The sequence below is a fragment of the Carettochelys insculpta genome, chromosome 10 (assembly GCF_033958435.1).
Source record: "Carettochelys insculpta isolate YL-2023 chromosome 10, ASM3395843v1, whole genome shotgun sequence".
NCBI classification, from domain to species: domain Eukaryota; kingdom Metazoa; phylum Chordata; order Testudines; family Carettochelyidae; genus Carettochelys; species Carettochelys insculpta.
The window spans coordinates 6,591,229-6,612,015 of NC_134146.1; the positions used below are offsets into that span (position 1 = coordinate 6,591,229).

The 20,787-nt window shown below is 39.9% G+C and overlaps 1 protein-coding gene across 5 annotated transcripts in view; it reads right to left on the bottom strand.

Annotated features, from left to right (window-relative positions):
* Positions 1 to 20,787, bottom strand: part of IWS1 (interacts with SUPT6H, CTD assembly factor 1) — a 43,780-nt gene that overhangs the window by 17,983 nt on the left and 5,010 nt on the right. For 2 of the 5 annotated variants that reach the window (XM_075003745.1, XM_075003746.1), the window contains exons 3-7: positions 13,330 to 14,428; positions 9,721 to 9,913; positions 9,204 to 9,261; positions 8,284 to 8,384; positions 6,803 to 6,953 (exon numbers count right to left, since the gene is read on the bottom strand). In XM_075003745.1, coding sequence (XP_074859846.1) covers positions 6,803 to 6,953; positions 8,284 to 8,384; positions 9,204 to 9,261; positions 9,721 to 9,913; positions 13,330 to 14,428 — 1,602 coding nt within the window. Of the gene's footprint in view, positions 1 to 6,802; positions 6,954 to 8,283; positions 8,385 to 9,203; positions 9,262 to 9,720; positions 9,917 to 13,329; positions 14,429 to 18,848; positions 18,876 to 20,787 lie in introns of all 5 variants that reach the window. The other 3 variants (XM_075003743.1, XM_075003744.1, XM_075003748.1) reach the window with 2 other exon arrangements.

A 20,787-nucleotide genomic window follows, 5' to 3' on the forward strand; every position in this document is an offset into this window, starting at 1 on the left:
TGGAAGGAACTGCGGAGCTCTGAAAGCTGCTTGTCTGAGTTCTTTTTCCAACTCATTAACTCTTTGTGGTATAGAGTATACTATTAGAAGCGTTCAGGTTGTGGAGTCTTAATTTAAATTAATTGTCTTGCTAACGAATGTTTGTGTCAGAATCTGAAAACTTGCCCTTGTGGTGACAAGGAGCTGTTTTTGGTTGTCGCCTGCCAAGTGTCTGGCAATTAGAATCTGTACTAATAGGTACTCCTCCTCCTCCTCCGTGTTTGGAGCTTCTTTGCTTTGTGACTGTCCTGGGGTAATTTTGTCTGTATGTTAGTCTTGCTGGTATATCCATAAGGAGGGGACGCCTTCTGATCTGGACACCTTCCAAGATCAGAGAACAGAACACCAATATACAAGAACAATAGGTGAAATGTATTTGGAATCACCTGCTAAGGTTTATGTCCAGCAGGACCACAGGGATTTGTGGGGACTGGTAAGTCAAACATGTAAGTTAGGAGAAGGGTTTAATACCCATCTGCCAACAGCTCTTAGCCTTAAGGTTAATCCTGGCCATCCCTACTCTGGCAAAGTGGAGACAGAAATAGAGGGGGTAATCTAAGATTCACTAAAGGGGTCCTAATTAAGATCCAGAGCCCCTTCAATAGCCCAAATTTGGCCAGTTCTAAAGGTGGATGAAAAATCCTGGTGGCTCACTGCGAGTTATAAACACAGCAAACCCTGTTATAACTCCTGTAGTCTTATGCCTAATGCCCTATGCTGGATACAAGAAATGAAGTAAGTGAACTATTTGCTAAAAGTCCATGGCAGAGGTACAGCGACAGAAAAAAAACAGTCCAGGCATAAAAGATCCAAATCCCTGCAGTATTACTTAAAATGGTAATATCCAATAAATGTCATTTTGGGAAATAAGCAAGTCATTCAAGGTAAGTGCAGATTAAGCTTGCAGAGTTAGGAGGAAACTAAGCAGTTAAACTTTGTAAATTAAATTTGTAAAATGCTATAAAGAGCAATTCTTGGTTCTTTGCAGCCAGCCTAAAGGAAATATGGGCCCTTTTTCCAAAGGAGTGTCTGTAGATAAGCCTGGCAAAGGGATAATCAAATTTAAATCTCTATAAATATTCAGTAAAACTTGCTAACAGAAGATAAGGGGTTTCTATTGGAATTTAACTGCCCCAAATGTATAAAAGGGGAATGTAAACTATGTACAGCAGCGTCAAATTAGTTAACGTAGTGCAGGAAGTGTTAAAAAATGTATACACTTGTAACACCAACAGACTGCGGTTGCCAGCACCAGAGACTGAACCTGCAATCATAGGGGCTAAAGCCCTGTGGTCTACCACATGAGCTAAAGGCCAGCTGGCTCTCAGCCAAGGCTGCAAAGCAGAGACTTCACTCACCCTAGTATGAGGTCTCAGTGCCTCTGGGTACTACACATTTAAAATGAGTAACCTTGTAATAAGGTGCAATGTATATAATTTTCTCTTAATAAAAGTGTTTAAGCTATGTTAAAAATGGTAACTGGAAACATCCCTCATCATAAAAGGGTCACTTTAAACAAATCCAAAATCAGCACAACAGAAAAACCATTACAAACTTGGTCTGCTGTATAAAGAAGGAAACTAAAAACACAAGCTCATAAGCTTTGATAACTAACCAGTAAAATAATTAATTCACCTTAAACCAGCTTAAAGGGTAAAAGCCATTAAAACCTTGCCTAACAGAACAAAATCCAAGTAAGTCTGGCATCAATGCAATGCCTCTGTTTTATCTGAAGTCAGTAAATATATTGGTAAAAAGAATATTTTAAGATGTAATCTGCTACCCCCAAAAAGGGTAGAAAAATGTTCTTTTGTCTTTCAAAAGAAAACCAGAAGAAGCTAGTACAAGGAAACTGCTTTAGCCTCGAGGTGCTCCAAGCAGCAAGTTCTCTCCATAGTAATAAAAGAAAAATCAAACTCAGCTAGATGATAACAGCAACTACATAAACCAGTGTTTCAAGCTGAGGATTTAATAATGAGTCACTTTTACCCTGAGGTTAAACGGATCCTAAACCCAGGGTGGCAAGGTCTCATGAGGGTCTTGTTCACCATAAACACACAAACCACTGTGCAAACGGGGATGTTTTGGAAGCACCAAAATCAATTGAAAATGTTTAAACCAGAAACTGCAAATACTAACAAGGTCTCTCCAGCCTCCCCAGGTACACAAGAAGGATTTAAAGATGACCATGAAGTTGCTCCTGTTAAGACTCCTGCTATCCTGTGGCATCTGATGGATGGAGCAGTGTGTGTGTGTGTGTCACATGAAAGAGAAGACTGGAACCGGGTCACTAACCTCCACCACCGGGGTTGCTTCATTTTAATTGTTATACTAACAAAGCACTTAGCTCCTGCAGAACACAAGTACCAACCCTTACTAAAGTCTGGCCAGAGCTAAGAGCCAACTTGTGGCTGGAACATGGGCCAGCAGATTATGAAAGGATCCACATAAAGTCACATACTGATGCCCACATAAACAGGGAAACAAGTAACATCACCATTTCCATAATGGCTGAATGCCTAGTCATTCACTGGTGCCAAGTGCCAGAAGTTATGGGACTCAATGGGAATACATGGAAGGAGTCATGGCGTTGCATTGGCCCTCCATTTAAAAGGAAGGGTACTCTTGAACCCTGCTGTGGTCCCATAAGGGGAACAGTAACCTCAGTCAATGCAACCAGCCTCCAAATCTCCTATATGGGGAAGCAAATGCGCACTAACAGTGATGGGGAAATACAAGGCCCAGGGCCAACCCTCATTCAAACATAATTACTTTGCATATTGTAACACCACTGGCACTACAAGAAACACACAGTCCTTGGTATTGGAGTTTGCGTGGGATATGGATGAAGGAGTTTGGGGTGAAGGTGGTATTCTCTTCAATCCTTCCTGTCAAAGGTAGGGGCCCAGGCAGAGACAGGTGCATCCTGGAGGTGAATGCCTGATTGCATAAATGGTGTCGCCAGGTGGGGCGTGGCTTCTCCTCGACCACGGGATGCCATTCCAGGAAGGACTGCTAGGCAGAGATGGCATTCACCTTTCGAAGAGAGGGAAGACCCTATTTGGACACAGATTGGCTAACCTAGTGAGGAGGGCTTTAAACTAGGTTTGACAGGGAGCAAAGCCCACAGGTAAGTAGAGAAGATGGAGACCTGGGAGATGGGTCAGAAATGGGAGGGAGCATAGGCTATAATGGCAGAGAAAAAGGAGGATCAGGGCAAAACTGGGAGGCAAGAGCAAATCAGTAGCTTAGAGGCCTATATACAAATGCAAGATGTATGGGTAATAAGCAGGAAGAACAGGAAATGCTAATAAATAAATAAAACTATGACATCATTGGCATTGTAGAAACTTGATGGGATAATACACATGATTGGAATGTCAGTATGGAAGAGTACAGCTTGCTCAGGAATGACAGACGGGGAAAAAGGAAGGAGGTGTTGCATTACATATTAAAAATGTACACAATTGGACTGAGGTGGAGATGGACATAGGAAACAGATGTGTTGAGAGTCTCTGGGGTTAGGCTAAAAGGGGTAAAAAACAAGGGTGATGTCCGGCTAAGAGTCTACTACAGGCCACCTACCCAGGTGGAAGAGGTGGATGAGGCTTTTTTTTAAAACAACTAACAAAATCATCCAGGGCCCAGGATTTGGTGCTGATGGGGGATTTCAACTATCCAGATGTATGCTGGGAAACTAACACAGTGTGGGGCACAGACTATCCAATAAGTTCTTGGACTGCATGGGAGACAACATTTTATTTCAGAAGATTGAAAAAGTTACCGGAGGGAAGTTGTCCTAGATTTCATTATAACGAATAGGGAGGAACTGATTGAGAATCTGAAAGAGGAAGGCAGCTTGGGTGAAAGTGATAATGAAATCATAGAGTTCACAATTTTAAGGAAGGGTAGAAGGGAGAACAGCAAAACAGGGACAATGGATTTCAGGAAGGCAGATTTTGGTAAACTCAGAGAGCTGGTAGGTAAGGGCCCATGGAAAGCAAGACTGTGGAGAAAAACAAACACCTGAGGAGAGTTGGCAGTTTTTCAAAGGGACATTATTAAGGGCCCCAAACCAAGCTATTCCACTGCTTAGGAAAGATAGAAAATATGGCAAAAGACTGCCTTGGCTTAACCAGGAGATCTTGCATGATCTCAAAATAAAAAAGAAATCACATAAAAAAAGGAAACTAGGACAAATTGCGAAGGATGAATATATGCAAACAACACAGGAATGCAGGGGCAAGATTAGAAAGGCAAAGGCACAAAATCAGCTCAAACTAGCTACAGGCATAAAGGGAAACAATAAAACTTGTTATAAATACATTAGAAGCAAGAGGAAGACCAAGGATAGGGTAGGCCCATTGCTCAGTCAGGAGGGAGAAACAGTAAAATGCAACTTGGAAATGGCAGAGATGATTAATGACTTCTCTGTTTCAGTCTTCACCAAGAAGTCTGAAGAAGGAAGGCCTAACACAGTGAATGCTAGTGGGAATGGGGTAGGTTTAGAAGATAAAATAAAAAAATAAGTTAAAAGTCACTTAGAAAAGTTAGATGTCTGCACGACACCAGGGCCTTATGAAAGGCATCCTAGAATACTCCAGGAGCTGAAAGTGGAGGTATCTGAGCCTTTAGCTATCATCTTTGGAAAACCATGGGAGACAGGACAGAGTCCAGGAGACTGGAAAAGGTAAATATAGTGACCATCTATAAAAAGGGGAATAAGAACAACACAGGAAACTACAGACCAGTCAGTTTAACTTCTGTGCCAGGAAAGATAATGGAACAAGTAATTAAGGAAATCATCTGCAAACACTTGGAAGGTGGGAAGGTGACAGGCAACAGCCAGCATTGATTTGCAAAGAACAAATCACGTCAAACCTATCTGATAGCTTTCTTTGATAGGATAACGAGCCTTGTGGATAAGGGAGAAGTGGTAGATGGGGTGCACCTAGACTGAGGCATTTGATACAGTCTCGCATGATAGTCTTATCAATAAACTAGGCAAATACAACTTAGATGGGGGCTACTCTAAGGTGGGTGCAAAACTGGCTAGATAACCAGATAGATATCAGAGAGCAGTTATTAATGGTTCTCAATCCTGCTGGAAAGGCATATCAAGTGGGGTTCCGCAGGGGTCTGCTTTGGGACCGGTTCTGTTCAATATCTTCATCAGCGATTTAGATACTGGCATAGAAAGTAAGCTTATTAAGTTTGCAAATGATACCAAGCTGGGAAGGGTTGCAACTGCTTTGGAGGATAGGGCCAAAATTCAAAATGATCTGGACAAATTGGAGACATGATCTGAGGTAAAAAGGATGAAGTTTAATAAAGACAAATGCAAAGTACTCCACTTAGGAAGGAACAATGAGTTTCACAGAATCATGCGGTGGCAGTAGCAGAAGCGCTTCTCCTGCAGCTCACTCGGGGCCGTGGGATGGCTCAGGGCTGGGCGGATCCAGTGAATCACTGTCTGTTTGCGGGGGGGGGGGGGGGGGGGGGAGAGAGGGGGGCGGCGGCAGGAAATACAGGGGAGGAGGAGAAATACACAATCTGGCTGAGGGCTGACCCAGGCCACCAAAACCAAACACACACGCGTGCTATGTAAAATGCATGCAAAGAGCTAATTTAACATAGATATTTCAGGCAAAGCACAACGTATTATATTACTAATTTGCCACCACCCAGATGTGTGCTTGAGTACTTAAGAATAAATAGAAAGATGTGGTCCCAGTTCCAAATGTCTATTATCAAAGTCCTTGATCCTAAAAAGACTTGTACAAGGGCCTGACTTTATACATGCAAAGAAGTCCCATTGCAGTTAACAGACCTCCATCTTGGTCACCACAACTTCAACAAATTTTCTACTCTCAAGACTACCCAACATATGGGACGTGAAAGTTTGTTTTCAAATGTACCCCCAACTTTATCACTCCACCTGATACACTTCCCTGGCAACTTGTCCTCGTCAACAAGGCACTACCCAGCTTTCTTCTACATATCATTTCTCATCTCCCCTACTTTTTGCTCTCAACGTCTGCACCTTCTGTCTCTTTCAGTCTTATTTACTCAATGTGATTTACTGCCTTTTCTGCCTTCTTGTCAGCCTGGAAAAGTCCCCTCTTTCTCATGCTCTGAATGACCCAATTCCTTCCCTAAAACATTTTTGGGTTACCTTTACAACCTCTACCCTACAAAGACTCACTATCATAATAGATACTCAGACCTAAACAAAGCAACAAAAATACACTAAATACATATAATCATCTTTCCTGAGGAAGAATGCTCTCCTCTCTCTTAATTCTGTGGTTTCGCCATCATCTGGTGTTACTAGGATTGCTAAAGATAATCCATAGAAGGTTTCAATCTCAAGAAGTTTGTGTCGAAGAGAAAGCATACAAATGGTGCTATACATTCAATTAACATTATAATAAAATTAACATTGATTGAAACATGAGAAGTACATTCCAAGTGTTCAGCTAGCAGATGTGAAACAACAAGCAAAGACAAAATTCTATTCACAGCTGGTTTTAAAAAGTTAAATTTTTAGTGATAAGATTAAAAGCACTGATTTTTTTAATTTTCAACAGAAGAAAACTGAAATTTGGGTAAGTGAAAAGATTCTTTGATGCAATACTAAAGTACCTGGACAGTCAAAATGTTCAGCTATTTATAGTTTACTACCAAACAAAAGATTCCTTCTATTATACTGAAAACAACTGCTTTCCAAATTAGTAAAATCCTGGCACATGAGAAAACTTACTTCTGCAGCTTCATTCATTTTAACTATCATAGCACTGACAACATCATCTGCATCGCTAATAAATGTTCCACCATCACGGTTTCGTCTGCGCTTCCCACTCATGCTCTTCTTCCTTTGTAGCATCATCTCAAAATCAGACATGAAGTCCATACTGAAATGCAAGAAAAGAGTTTGCTGAATGTCAGATTAGGAACCTTCCCCCCTCATTTCTTCTGCTGCAGGTAATGTTTTTGCAGACTTTTAAAATTCAGTCCATCCAAGGATCTCCATGTGCTTTACAAATATTGAATAAGCCTCATTACAGCCTTGCAAGGTAGGCAAAATTCCTATTAGACCACCAGAAAAACTGGCAGAGAAAGTGATTTCCATGGTCTCGCAGAAATCTTTTTCAAAACTGTATTAGCTTTGTTCTTCTGAAATAGTCTAAATAGTCACTAAGCTTAAGCATAACTTTCTCCGTCTAAATCTCAAAGAAAGGAGGTATTATAAAAATCATACTATATTCCACAGGTGTGTGAACTTGGTGAGGTTAGTTAGCAGGGTTTCTCACAGGATAGGTAAACAAAGATTGTGAGCACTAAGACATCCAACATAGACAAAATGTACAGTAAAACCTTATGATTGTTGAAACAGCAAAGAACATGCATATACAAAGTCCACAGGTCAAATCTGTAAAGTTACAACTGGAAGTAGGAATCTTAACCTAGCCCCTACCACATATTTTTGTCAGCCTTACAAAGAGACTTCACAGCTCCATTAGCCACTTTTGATCAGAAGATGACTGGGACTGAATTAAAGCAAGTGGCACAGAACTGGAATCCTGTGCATTGCAGAAAGGCTATGTTGGAGAGGCTTGTGAAGTAGATCCTTACCCTGTATACTGATTTATAGTCAGGAAATAAATCCCAATTTGCTCACCTGCCCATAGCAGCAGTATGAAACTGACAAGGATCCATTTCACTCTGCTGTACTTGTAGGGGAAAGGCTCTATTCTGAAGCAGCTGCAACACAGATGTGGTGCTCTGTTACTAGAGTAGTAATGTGCAAAAGCATAGGAAGGAAGAGGAAACATACTGATCGTATCTCCTTCCACATCTGATCACCCGAACTAGTAGAATTTCATACCTACGCTGCCAGTGTTCCTACATGTAGCACGACACCAACGGGCCATTCAAATCGAGAATGTACTGAGATGTCAGTTTGAGCTTCTGATGGGGAATTACTATCCTCAGAAACAATACACAGGTTGTTTGCTGTGGGCTCAGAAGTCACTGACACAACCAGTTTAGAAAAGGAGAAGAAGCTGATTTGTTGGCCTAGTAGCAGAATATGTAACTTTAATATGGTCCTTTGCCATTCTAAGCCAGCAGGCACCCTACTCAGCATCTGAGGATCCCTGTTAAATGAAAGCAGGAAGTAGATACACAGTTACCTCAGAGAAAATAAAATTAATCCATTGCCATGTCTACACATGGACTTACTGTTTCCCTCTTTTGATGTTGTCATCAGAGTCTGAATCATCTGCTGTCTCTTTCCTCTCTGTCTCGGCTTTCTCTTCTTCCAAATCCTCCTGGTTAAAACCCTGGTAGCAAAGACAAAACAAGTCAATGTGCAGAATTATTCTTGGATATTTACTCTCATCTTAATTTACATAATACACACATTCTCCTTTTACTGATCTCTTCTTCATACTATTCTCTAAACCCAGCTCACTAATCTCACATCTACAAACAGGCTTTCTTAGACAGTGCTTGCCAAATAGCCAGAGTTAACAAGCACATCTAATCAATGAACTGCCTCCATGAATTTGAATAGACTCAGGACTGATCTAAACATGAAAATTACTCTGGAATAAATGGGGCACTTGAAGTGGAACAGCTGTTCGGGATTAACTCTACGTGCAAACAAGCTTCTAAGACAATGGTTAGTTATCAGAAATGGAAAAAGTGCCCAAGAAGTTACTTGCGTAAAAGTGGAGCTGCTTTTACTTCTGAATACTTGAGTACAATCTAGATGTGAAGTGTGTGTACTTTTAGTCAAGTAGTTTTCTAGAAGAACACCAGTAACTTGTACTTAAAGTACCACCCCCACACATACCCCGACAAAAAAAAGAGCTTTTACTAAAATAACATTTTGGGTACTTTTTCCTGCTCTGTTTATCATCATGCTGGCCAATGCTGTCTCACTGTTCCGTTGCTCTCCCCCATTGGTCTGTCTGTATCCATTTGATATCTCTTGTCTTATAATTAAGATCATAAACTCTTTGGGGGGCAAAGACTGTCTTTTTTCTGTTTTCACACCTCGCAGCACTGGCCCATGATGTGTGGCTCCTCGCTCTTAAAATGCAAATTAATAATAATAAAACTGAACCAGATCCATTGTTCAGACTTTACAGACTTACTGTGAATTCCTCCTCCTCTTCATCACCAGATTCACCAAAGATATCTGCAATAAGGTTCCTGCAAAAGTAAACAGTAATATGTTAATATTTTACATTTCTAACAGATAACCCCAGAATAATATTACAATGATGAGAATGATGTTTGATTCGCAATTACTGATGTCACTGTGGGAGAAACTGAAATATATAAAAGAACTAAAGTGATCTTTCTGTGGATATTCATCCTGCTAATGGGAATCATCCCTTTTCATTTGAGGCAAACCTCACTGCTCACTATGGTATGGGAATCCACATTACAAAGAAACGAAGGGTCCTGTGGCACCTTATAGACTAACAGAAAAGTTTAGAGCATGAGCTTCCGTGAGTTAACTCACTTCTTCAGAAGTGAGTTAACTCACGAAAGCTCATGCTCTAAACTTTTCTGTTAGTCTATAAGGTGCCACAGGACCCTTCGTTGCTGCTACAGATCCAGACTAACACGGCTACCCCTCTGATACTTGATTACAAAGAAACTTACTCTTGTTCATTGCCTGATTCACTGTCGCTCCCAAAAAGGTCCTTCTCTTCTTTTTTCTTTATAGCATTGTCCTTGCTCTCCTCCTCTTCTTCACTATCTGATGCTACCGCACTCTTCTTTCTTTTGTCAGATTTGTCTGATGCATTGCTATCAGATTCATCCACATCTGAGAGGATGCGTCCTTTCTTTGCAGCTGCTAACACATGAGATGTTTCAGGACACATGGTAACTACATCGATGCAAGGACAAGTGGTCATTTCAACGGGCTACTTTGTGGCAAGAAAAACTAAGTGACAAGGGAGAGAGATGGAAATCCCGCCCCCCCTCCCTTTAAAAAAAACCAAACAAACCAGCTACCTCTTACCCCAACATTTTTTGCACATATAATGAAATTCCTAAGTATCGTTAACACTAAATTCTAAAACATGACCTTCACTAAAATTATCTATCTACTCCTGGCATGTCACCTCTAAAGGGAGGCAGTCACCTTGAAATCTAGGCAATTCAATAAATTAGTGATTTAGAACTATGCCTGCCCAAAAGTCCCCCTCATAATTTTTGTAGTTTTACCATCATTTTCATATTTTCAAAATTCTGTTTCTCTCCCACATTGTATGAAAACCCACAACAAAGAGGAGCAAACAGTCTATACAAGGATAACAATTGAAGTATTGTGGGAAAGTGTGTACCGAAAGTGTTGTCAAATGCACGGAGTGAACACACTGTCCAAAAAAAAAACCAAAAAAAAACAAAAAACCCACACCTCAACACCACCACCCCCCCTTTCTGGTCTCCTACAGTTCAATAAACTTGTGTTATTTGTAAATTAGAAATAAAAATTAAGGAGAGCAGTACAATTTTTAGCAAATGTCCCTTTTGAGTGCAATTATCTAAAAATGGCTCTGTGGAGTTTCATATTTATTGCCTCTCCTTTACTCCTGTGGCAAAACTACTTCATTTTCAAGGGAAAAAAAACTTTCTGAATGGCTTTAGCACTCAGTTTGGGGACCAGAAGTCAAGTTGGTTCTCTCTCGCTCATGCATCACCAACAATAAAAATTCTGTAATTGGAATGTGATGCTCAGGTCTCCTATTGAAGCACAAGCCATTACAGAATCCAACTCATTCTCCTATAGCCGTAACAACGCTGCAGGGATAATGTAACTTAGTTTGTGGAGCAATTACTAATGCAGCTGTGGGAATATCCAAAATACATACAAAAACTAAAATTCATACCATGGACATTCATACTATTATTAGTACTCACCACTTATCATTTGAGGCAAACCTCATTATTCATAGCATACCAAATGGGAACTTGGATTTACAGAGGTACATAATTTTGCTTATTCTCTGGTTCACACTCACTCCCAAACAGATAGCAGTAAAGCTTGTTCAGGCAGTAAATACAACTCTAAATACATACAGGTCACAGACTGTTTGGTAAGAAGGTGCTTTTGTTTACAAAGCCACTTTGTAGGGTGGAATCATTGCTTGAAAAAAGCATATGAAAAAATGATCAGCAGGGATATTGCTTAGTGGCTCATAGATTAGTAAGGTGTACATCCTGCCATCTAGCCATGATTCCTAGATACAACAGGATTTCCAAACAGACCAATCTGAAGACAGGCCACTGTTAACCCTAGGAAGTTAGTTACATCCAGGAAAAATGGACATTGAAAATAAACATTCAAAAGATAGTTAGGTAAGTTCACACTGCTATCAACAAGGCCGAACTTATCTTTTTTCTCTCATCAAGCTCAAATTCAAGTCAATAAAGTGGCAGCAAAACAAAACACAGTAGAACAAATTTTCCAGTAAATGGTTCGGATGCATTTACTGAATATCCTCCCCCTCCAAGACATGCAGCCACAATTTACCAGTTATCAGGTAATTAAACCTAAATCTGATCCCTGGGGAAAGAGCTTGTCATCCTTTACACAATTGTTTCACATACATTTCTGGTGAAAACAAAAAAGCAGTCAAGTAGCACTTTAAAGACTAACAAAATAATGTATTAGGTGATGAGCTTTCGTGGGACAGACCCACTTCTTCAGACCATAGCCATACCAGAACAGACTCAATATTTAAGGCACAGAGAACCAAAAACAGTAATCAAGGAGGACAAATCAGAAAAAAAAATGATCAAGGTGAGCAAATGAGAGAGTAGAGGGGTAAAAGGGAGGGGGAAGGTCAAGAATTAGATTAAGCCAAGTATGCAAACGAGCCCCTATAGTGACTCAGAAAATTCCCATCCCAGTTCAAACCACGTATTAATGTGCCAAATTTGAATACAAAAGACAGCTCGATGAATACCCAGAGACCAGCTACTCCAAGATAGGCCCAAAAAAGCCAAGAACAGAACACCACCGGTCGTCATCTATAGCCCCCAACTCAAACCACTGCAACAAGTTATTAAAGACCTACAACCTATCCTTAATCAGGATGCCACACTCCAGAAGGCCCTAGGTGACAGGCCTGTTCTCTCCTACAGACAACCTCCCAACCTTACGAGGATCCTCACCAACAGCCACAATCAATACCCCAGGAATACCAGTCCTGGCACCTTTCCTTGCAACAAAGCCCGCTGCCAGCTTTGTACACACATCTTTCCTGGAAATACCATCACTGAACCTAACCAGGTTATTCACAGAATCATGGGCACATTCTCACGTTCCTCAACTAACATCATATATGAATAGTAACAAAGACGAAGCCGTGCTAGTCTATACACTATCAAAACAAAAAGCAGTCAAGTAGCACTTTAAAGACTAGCAAAATGGTTTATTAGGTGAGCTTTCGTGGGACAGACCCACTTCTTCAGACCATAGCCAGACCAGAACAGACTCAATATATTGAGTCTGTTCTGGTCTGGCTATGGTCTGAAGAAGTGGGTCCGTCCCACAAAAGCTCACCTAAAAAACCATTTTGCTAGTCTTTAAAGTGCTACTTGACTGCTTTTTGTTTTAACATCATATATGCATGCCATTATGTGCCAACAATGCCCAGATGCCTTGTACATTGGACATACTTCTAAATCCCTTAGACAAAGAACTATGGGCACAAAACAGACATAAAAACACTCCAGATCCACAAACCAATTAGTCACCATTTTAATGGAGCGGGACATTCTGTTAATGACTTAAGAGTTTGTGTGTTACTGAAGAAAAATTTTCGCACCACTATTGAAAGGGAGACAGCCGAGCTGTCTTTTATATTCAAATTCAGCACATTAGTATGTGGTTTGAACTGGGATGGGAATTTTCTGAGTCACTATAGGGGCTTGTTTGCATACTTGGCTTAATCCAGTTCTTGAACTTCCCCCTCCCTTTTACCCCTCTACTCTCTCATTTGCTCACCTTGATCATTTTTTTCTGATTTGTCCTCCTTGATTACTGTTTTTGGTTCTCTGTGCCTTAAATATTGAGTCTGTTCTGGTATGGCTATGGTCTGAAGAAGTGGGTCTGTTCCACGAAAGCTCATCACCTAATACATTATTTTGTTAGTCTTTAAAGTGCTACTTGACTGCTTTTTTGTTTTGATAGGATATAGACTACCACGGCTTCCTTTCTGTTACGTTTCTGTTGAAAGTAAGATAGTATTTCCTTACGTGTTTTCTCATCATCCTCGCTGTCAGAAAAGACAGCTGCTTTCCTCTTGACAGCTTTCTCTTCATCTCTTTCCTCGTCTTCATCGCTGTCTGCTATCTTCCGTCTCTTAGGACCTCCCTCCTCACTATCAGATGCATGAAGTCCTTCTCCTGCCTGCTCCCTATCTGAATGCCGAGAGTCATTTTGCACTGCCTCCTTTCCTCCATCACTGTCATCAGACTCTATTTTTTGTTTGCGTCTGGGAACATCTTCGTTTTCAGAGTCGCTGGCTCCGTGTTTCGGGGGCTCCTCGTTTTCAGAGTCGCTAGCTGCGTGTTTCGGGGGCTCCTCATTTTCAGAGTCGCTAGCTGCGTGTTTCGGGGGCTCCTCATTTTCAGAGTCGCTAGCTGCATGTTTCGGGGGCTCCTCATTTTCAGAGTCGCTGGCTGCGTGTTTCAGGGGCTCCTCGTTTTCAGAGTCGCTAGCTGCGTGTTTCGGGGGCTCCTCATTTTCAGAGTCGCTAGCTGCGTGTTTCGGGGGCTCCTCATTTTCAGAGTCGCTAGCTGCATGTTTCGGGGGCTCCTCATTTTCAGAGTCGCTGGCTGCATGTTTCGGGGGCTCCTCGTTTTCAGAGTCGCTGGCTGCATGTTTCGGGGGCTCCTCGTTTTCAGAGTCGCTGGCTGCATGTTTCGGGGGCTCCTCATTTTCAGAGTCGCTGGCAGCGTGTTTCGCAGGTTCCTCATTTTCAGAGTCACTAGCATGACCTTTTCGATGCTCCTCATTTTCTGATTCACTATTCAGATGTTTTTGGGGATCCTCATTTTCAGAATCACTATTGTGACCTTTTTGAGGTTCTTCATTTTCAGAGTCACTTGCATGGTGATTTAAGGCATCTTCATTTTCAGAGTCGCTTATATGATGAATTGGATGATCCTCAATATCAGAATCACTGTCTTTGCCCCCATGAGCCCCTTCATTTTCTGAATCACTGGCATTGTGATTTGGAGGCTCCTCATTTTCAGAATCACTCTCATTTTGCCTGGGGGTGTCTTCATTTTCAGAGTCTGTCATGTGATGACCTCCAGTTTGGCCATCATCTTCTCCATCACTTTGTTCATTCTGAAAAAGAAAAACAATCCCAGACAAACTAAGTTAAAAAGTACTATAACAAAGTGAGGTTCCATTTGCATTTTAAAGGTGGCAATCTGAAAACACGTTATACATGGAAATAAACAGACTATACGATAGCTTTCTATCATCCTACGATTCAAAGTGAGGAAAACCTTAAACATATTCTGTCCACTTTACTGTTCTATCATATGTGGACCATTTAAGAAGTGACTTGGTATTCAAAGTCTGAGACACCTTAAGGGACCCAATTATCAGAAGAGGAACACACTGCACTTCCAGAAGAAAATCATTCTCTTAAGGTGTTTCATTTTGAACTCGCAAGTACTGAACCATCCATTATCACTTTTGAAAATCTCGGCCTTAATACTGTAAATTCACAAACAAGAGATCATGTTGTTTTTATGGAATACATTCCACACTAAAATACATACATATTTACTGTTACTCTTTGTAACAAATTGCAAAAAAATAGGTTTGTGCTTTGTTCTTTAGAACATACAAAGGCGGCCTAAAATTTATTTTTAATCTTTCTTGCCACGTTAGATTAGAAATTCAGGTACTGTCTGCTCTGGAGAATGATGACTGGAGAGCTACTGAATTTATGTCAAGAGAGTGAAAGCTTAACAACAGAGAAGAGTTTTGTCACACTTAAAATAGTAATTTTTGTTCCTTTTTATAAAAAAATTTAATTCCAGTGACCAACGCACATTTTGGGGAAAGGACATATTTTTAAAAGATTGAACATCTCAGCCCTTTCAGAGAAGCAGTGAACTAATATGTTTCTTCAGAAACCCAGGAGATTACTTAACAAAACCAAGGAGGTTCAAAAGGTGACATTACTGACTCTTCAAAAGTAAAACAAGCCATTTTTCAACCATTCTTATTAGGCCCCTTTGTATGTCACAAATAAATGAAAACTACCTCAAGCCCAGTCTGTAAAAAATGGTGTAACATTTTAATTTATCCTCGATAGAAAAAGGAAGCTTTTATCATTCACTCTACCACCCGGATAAAAACTGAACTTTCAAGTTTTCCTCTTAAAACACACCCAGTATTACCCACCCCTTCAGAGAGACTTTTCAGACTTTCATTTTGTAGCTGTTAACCAATTCAGTAGTTCAGCATAGTAAACTTCCAATGAATAACCCTGCTTCCCACCCAAACAGAGAATACAGCACAGCTCAAACATTAGCTCAAACATTCTTTCTATGGAACAGATTCAAACAGGATATCACACCTCACTGAGTTTTTCTCCTCTTTCCTAGTCTAAACTTTTTCTTCCTTAGCTTTAAACTTCATGCTCTACCACCTTTGCAAAATGACTAACTTCTTTCTTTTATTTACCATGAACACACATAGACAAATTTCCCCTCACGCCTTCACTTGGGCACAAGTTCAACTTGCTTGGGAAGCGGCATTCTGTCACAACCTATTTCTTCTATATGCATTCTTCCCCACAATGAAGAACTGCATACATCTGAAATACTGTATTTACGCTAGAGCTACACTGAAGTGCACTATTAACAGTTTTACTTAAAATTTTCACGTAAATACACTTGAAATTTGATCATGATTTTAGCAACTAGTGAGCTACTCTAGAATCACGATAGCTAAAAAGGAATGCCGCTTACTACAGTATTCAGCGTTTTAGATCCCAGATTTCAAGTGATGCATTTCTCCCCAACTAGCTGTCCAAAGATATTACCTGCATATTACATCACAGCTGTAGACACAGGGAAGCAGCAACACAGCATTAAAATGACATGATCTAAAAGCATACTTGTGACCAAATTTATCTTAAAAATGCTACTTATGTAAAATCTCGTGGCAGCATCAGGAAAAGCTAATTTTTCCTCTTTGTTGGTTCCCTTTCCCTGTAACACTGGAGGCCATTAGAACACTCATTTCATTCTCATGAGATTCAAAGTAGTTCCCATTTTGTATGTTAATAGGACACAACCGTAGAGAGTATATTCATTTTAAGAACAAAATTAAAATACTGAATTTTTGTAAGAGTACAAAAAGTTCCTCCGGAAGCAAGGGACCAATAGTGCTTCAGGACAAGAGTACTAGCCACCTGCCTTAACTCAATGTAGGCTTCCTCTGGAACTAGCTAATCATAACAGCGATTCTCTTGCCTGCCACTGCAAGGAATCTCCTACGTAATGTACTAGGAATATGTCAAGTACATCTACAGGTTATTGCTGCATTTGGTGTGCTTTCTCTCAACACATTATTGAAGAGGGAGCTATGACTGAGAAGAAAGCTGCAGTTAAGGAAGAGTGGAATGCCTGTGGCAGTCAGTGCTGTGATCAAGAATATCAAGATGGAATCTACAGAGTTAATGCTGGTTACCATTACAGCTGGGGAGGATTACAAGAACTTGTCACCATCTGATGGAAGAGCTTTGTAGCTTGCCATGCACTAATAATTAAAACTATTTTTTTCTGCTTAATTGAACTGTAAATCATGAAACCAGGTACTGCTCAGGATGCCAACAGTAAAATTAGATTTTGCTGAGAAGGGAAACTAAAGCACAGGTACACACATTAATATTTACATCCTGTACCTTACAATCTGCCAGGGCTAGAAACTCTTTAGGGGATACATAATGAGAAACTAGAACAATTTGATCCCTGGATCAACAGCCTTGACTGCAGGCTGTTGGCTTCATCTTTCAGAATACACTAGTAAGACACTGGTAACTTGGTATTCTTATTAGTTGCTAAGAAATCAAAGCAGAACTGTCAGAGTAGAATATTAATAGCGTATCTTAAAAATCACACAAAAGCACAGCATAGCAGTTCCACCAGCATTAATGTTGTTTCCACAAGATGCAACATCTCTCTCTAACCCTGTGACGGGCCCTCTTTATTCTCAGGAATGACCTATCATACTGTTTAGCCTGGATGAGATTTGGTGCAGGAATTGTCTAGAGCAGGCGTGTCCAACGTGCGGCCCTGGACAGCTAGTAATGTGGCCCCACGAGATCGTAAACTTTTAACATTATTATGTGATTTATATACATTAACTATATTATATATTTTATATGCGGCCCAAGACAATTCCTCTTCACTCAATGCAGCCCAGGCAAGCCAAAAGGTTGGACACCCATGGTCTAGAGGCACAAAGCATCACTCAATTCTGATTAAGACAATTGGCCCTACCTTACTACAAATAACAAGCATGCTAAAAACCTGTTTGAGCAAAATGGAAAGCACACAGATAACTGAGCTGAAAAGTGTTTAAGAATAGAATAGTTTATGAAAGTTTGTCTTGGAGTACACACTTTCTGTGTAACATTGCTACCCCTCTGAGATTAAGAATATGACTTTATAGAGATAGTCATTTCACTAAATTAATGTGTGATGAACTAGAAATAACAAGAAAGAAGCTTGTTACCTAAGCTTTATGCCACAGTCAATTATTTTACTAGTTCGTCTCTAAACATTTGTTCAACAGAAATTTTGCAACACATATGCATTTAATGTCTGAAGTTTTCTATTTTTCTTTTCCAAATACTTAGTTCAAAGAAAAGATCAAACAATGCCAATGATAGGTAGGTCTCAGATAGCTGTCCCCTGCCCTATTTTTCCCTCTAATTCCTTTGCTTCCTTTTCTTCCTTCTTTTTAATCGATGAACTTTTTACTTGAAATGTCACTATCTTTTTCTAGGTGAAAGAATTCAACAACAGCACTTTCGTACTGCATAGTGTAACAAATGTATTGAAATCAAACTTACAGTTTTAATCCCCTATGTAAAAACATTAACCAATTGGTAAATAGGTTATAGGATCAATAAAGTTAAAATGTTAGTCACCAGTCAACCAGTATGATCCTTATGAATTATTATGTTGAAGTTTACATAATCAAATGGTGATCACACATTTAATTTTGATTTAAAAATCCAAGGTAAATAAGAAAAGGTCTTCCATTAAACTGTAGATCCCTAACCTATGACTGAACAGGCAGGCATGGATCCTTATTCCCACAGGGTCCCACTGCAGTCAATAAGGGTTACAGAATTTGGCCTCCATATCACACAAATATCGTGAATGTGATTTAATATTCACTACTGCACTACAACTATGTGTTACCCAATTCTATTAGCTAAAACAGAACTGATAAAGGAGGTCACACAAAACAAAGTGGGAAGGAAAGACGAAAGCCACAAAAGAATTTTAAAAAGAACCCCCATACACACATACCCGAGACCCACAAACCTAAGACCTACATAAATCTTTAAGAGCCCTCTTTTCTTTAGTTAAGAACCTGGAAAAGAAAATTGAAATTTTTAACAAGTTTCAAAAGTTAGTTTTTTTTTAAAAATGTAACTGAATTCTAATTTAGAGACGAAATAGTAAGTAAAAAGACTTATCTGAATAGGCTCTCTCAAAGGTTTTATTACCCTTGAATGTCAATCTTCCCACATTTCCTATGGATGAAGAAAATAAGAGGACATAAGAAAAATTCAGAAAAGAGATTATGGTAAGTCACTGAAAGTCACTCCCTTTCGGGGAGTGGTTCTACATGGGTTGTAAATTTAACCACATCACTTATCTTGACATGTAGGAGGTCTGGAAATTACTTACTTGACTGGCAAAACTAATATGTTTTAAATTACACTTGGGTGACCTTAAAAACCAAAAATATCTTTAAAATCTATTGTTAGGAGTCTTGTGCGCAATTAACTACATTTTATCCATTATCAAACATGGACACATCTTCAAGAAAGGCATAATGTACCTACCTACCTAAATGCTACATACTCCTTACATACAGTCACGAGTATGTGCAATAAGGTCACTTGAAGAAGGCTAGCTCCCTAATTTTAGTATTTTTATGGTTTTAACAGCAGTATACATGTGGAAAAAAGCCTGTTAATATAAAGGACAGTCTGAAAGCAATTGATTATATATTTAAGCAGGCTTTCAAATGATCATAAATGCAGTATGTAACACTACACCTCCCACAACTATACAAGAGCTTGAATGGTTAAGTTAACCGTCATACATCAAATAAAATGTTAATGGCAACTCAAAGACCCAAATGTTACTCTCCCTGAACACATTAACAATTCTTTTGTTTTGCCGTTCCTGTCACATTCTGAAACTGTTAACACCCTAAAATACTACCTGCTCTCCATTCTGCACCTACTGAAGCCATTCCTTTGGGTGCCTATCATCTTACTTATGTTAAGAAAATTACCCCTCTACAGGGTCATCCCTCAAACTTATGCATTCCCCCACCAATCACCTCCACTGACAGTGACCATTTCTGATCTGGCTTCTTCTATAACAGGCACCGACCTTCTTCCCCCCCCGGCCACAACCACACTCTAAATTTAAAATCTGAACTTAAGTAAATATACAAAAACATCTCATATTGTTAATAAAACACATTTTATTTTCTCTTTCCAACATTTGGGATCTGAATAAAATATATTACACAAACAGCTCTGATGTGAGAACAAAATAGTATTTACATTTAGTAACACACAATACACATCTAGGCTGTGTCTACACTGAAACCCCCCATTCGAAAGGGGGATGCTAATGAGGTGCTATAATGAATATGCAGCACTCCATTAGCATAATAGTGGCTCTGGCACTTTGAAAGTGCCGCTTTTGATCATGCGCGGCTCTTCTACATGGGGTCCTTTTTGAAAGGCCCCTGCATGCATTGAAATCCCCTTATTTCTATTTGGTTATAGGAATAAGGGGATTTTGACATGTGTGGGGTCCTTTCAAAAAGGAACCCATCTACATGAGTCATGCACGATCGAAAGCAGCACTTTTGAAGTGCCGCGGCCGCCATTATGCTCACGAGGCGCTGCAGGTTCATTGCAATGCCTCATTAGCATATCCCAAAATGTCTCATCAGTATCCCCCTTTCGAAAAGGGGGTACTAGTGGAGATATAGTCCAAGAGTAACATCCACATCATATAGTTTTAACGTAGAACACAGAACCAGCTTTACACAAGGAAGTTACTGTACACAAGCAAGTATCCAAATCATAACTAAGGCATTTCAGAATAAGTGGACCTTCACCTCACTGCCAACTAGCAAAAGACAGAATTCCATAGGCCCATATCATTCCATCCCATAGGAAACCACCGGAAGGGATTTCTGTTGAGAAAACTTTGCAAAGAAATCCTTGTTGAGATTCCTTCATAAATGTCAGATGTCAGATAAAGGGCATGGGGAGCATTGTGGAAATACTCTGCAGCCCATGAAAAACTCGCTCTTTAATTTTGCAGATCCCATAGGATACCTTCAATAGTTCTGGCATTGTTTTTCTTTCAACACCCCATTACCAAACTCAGTCATTGTACAATGAATCTACA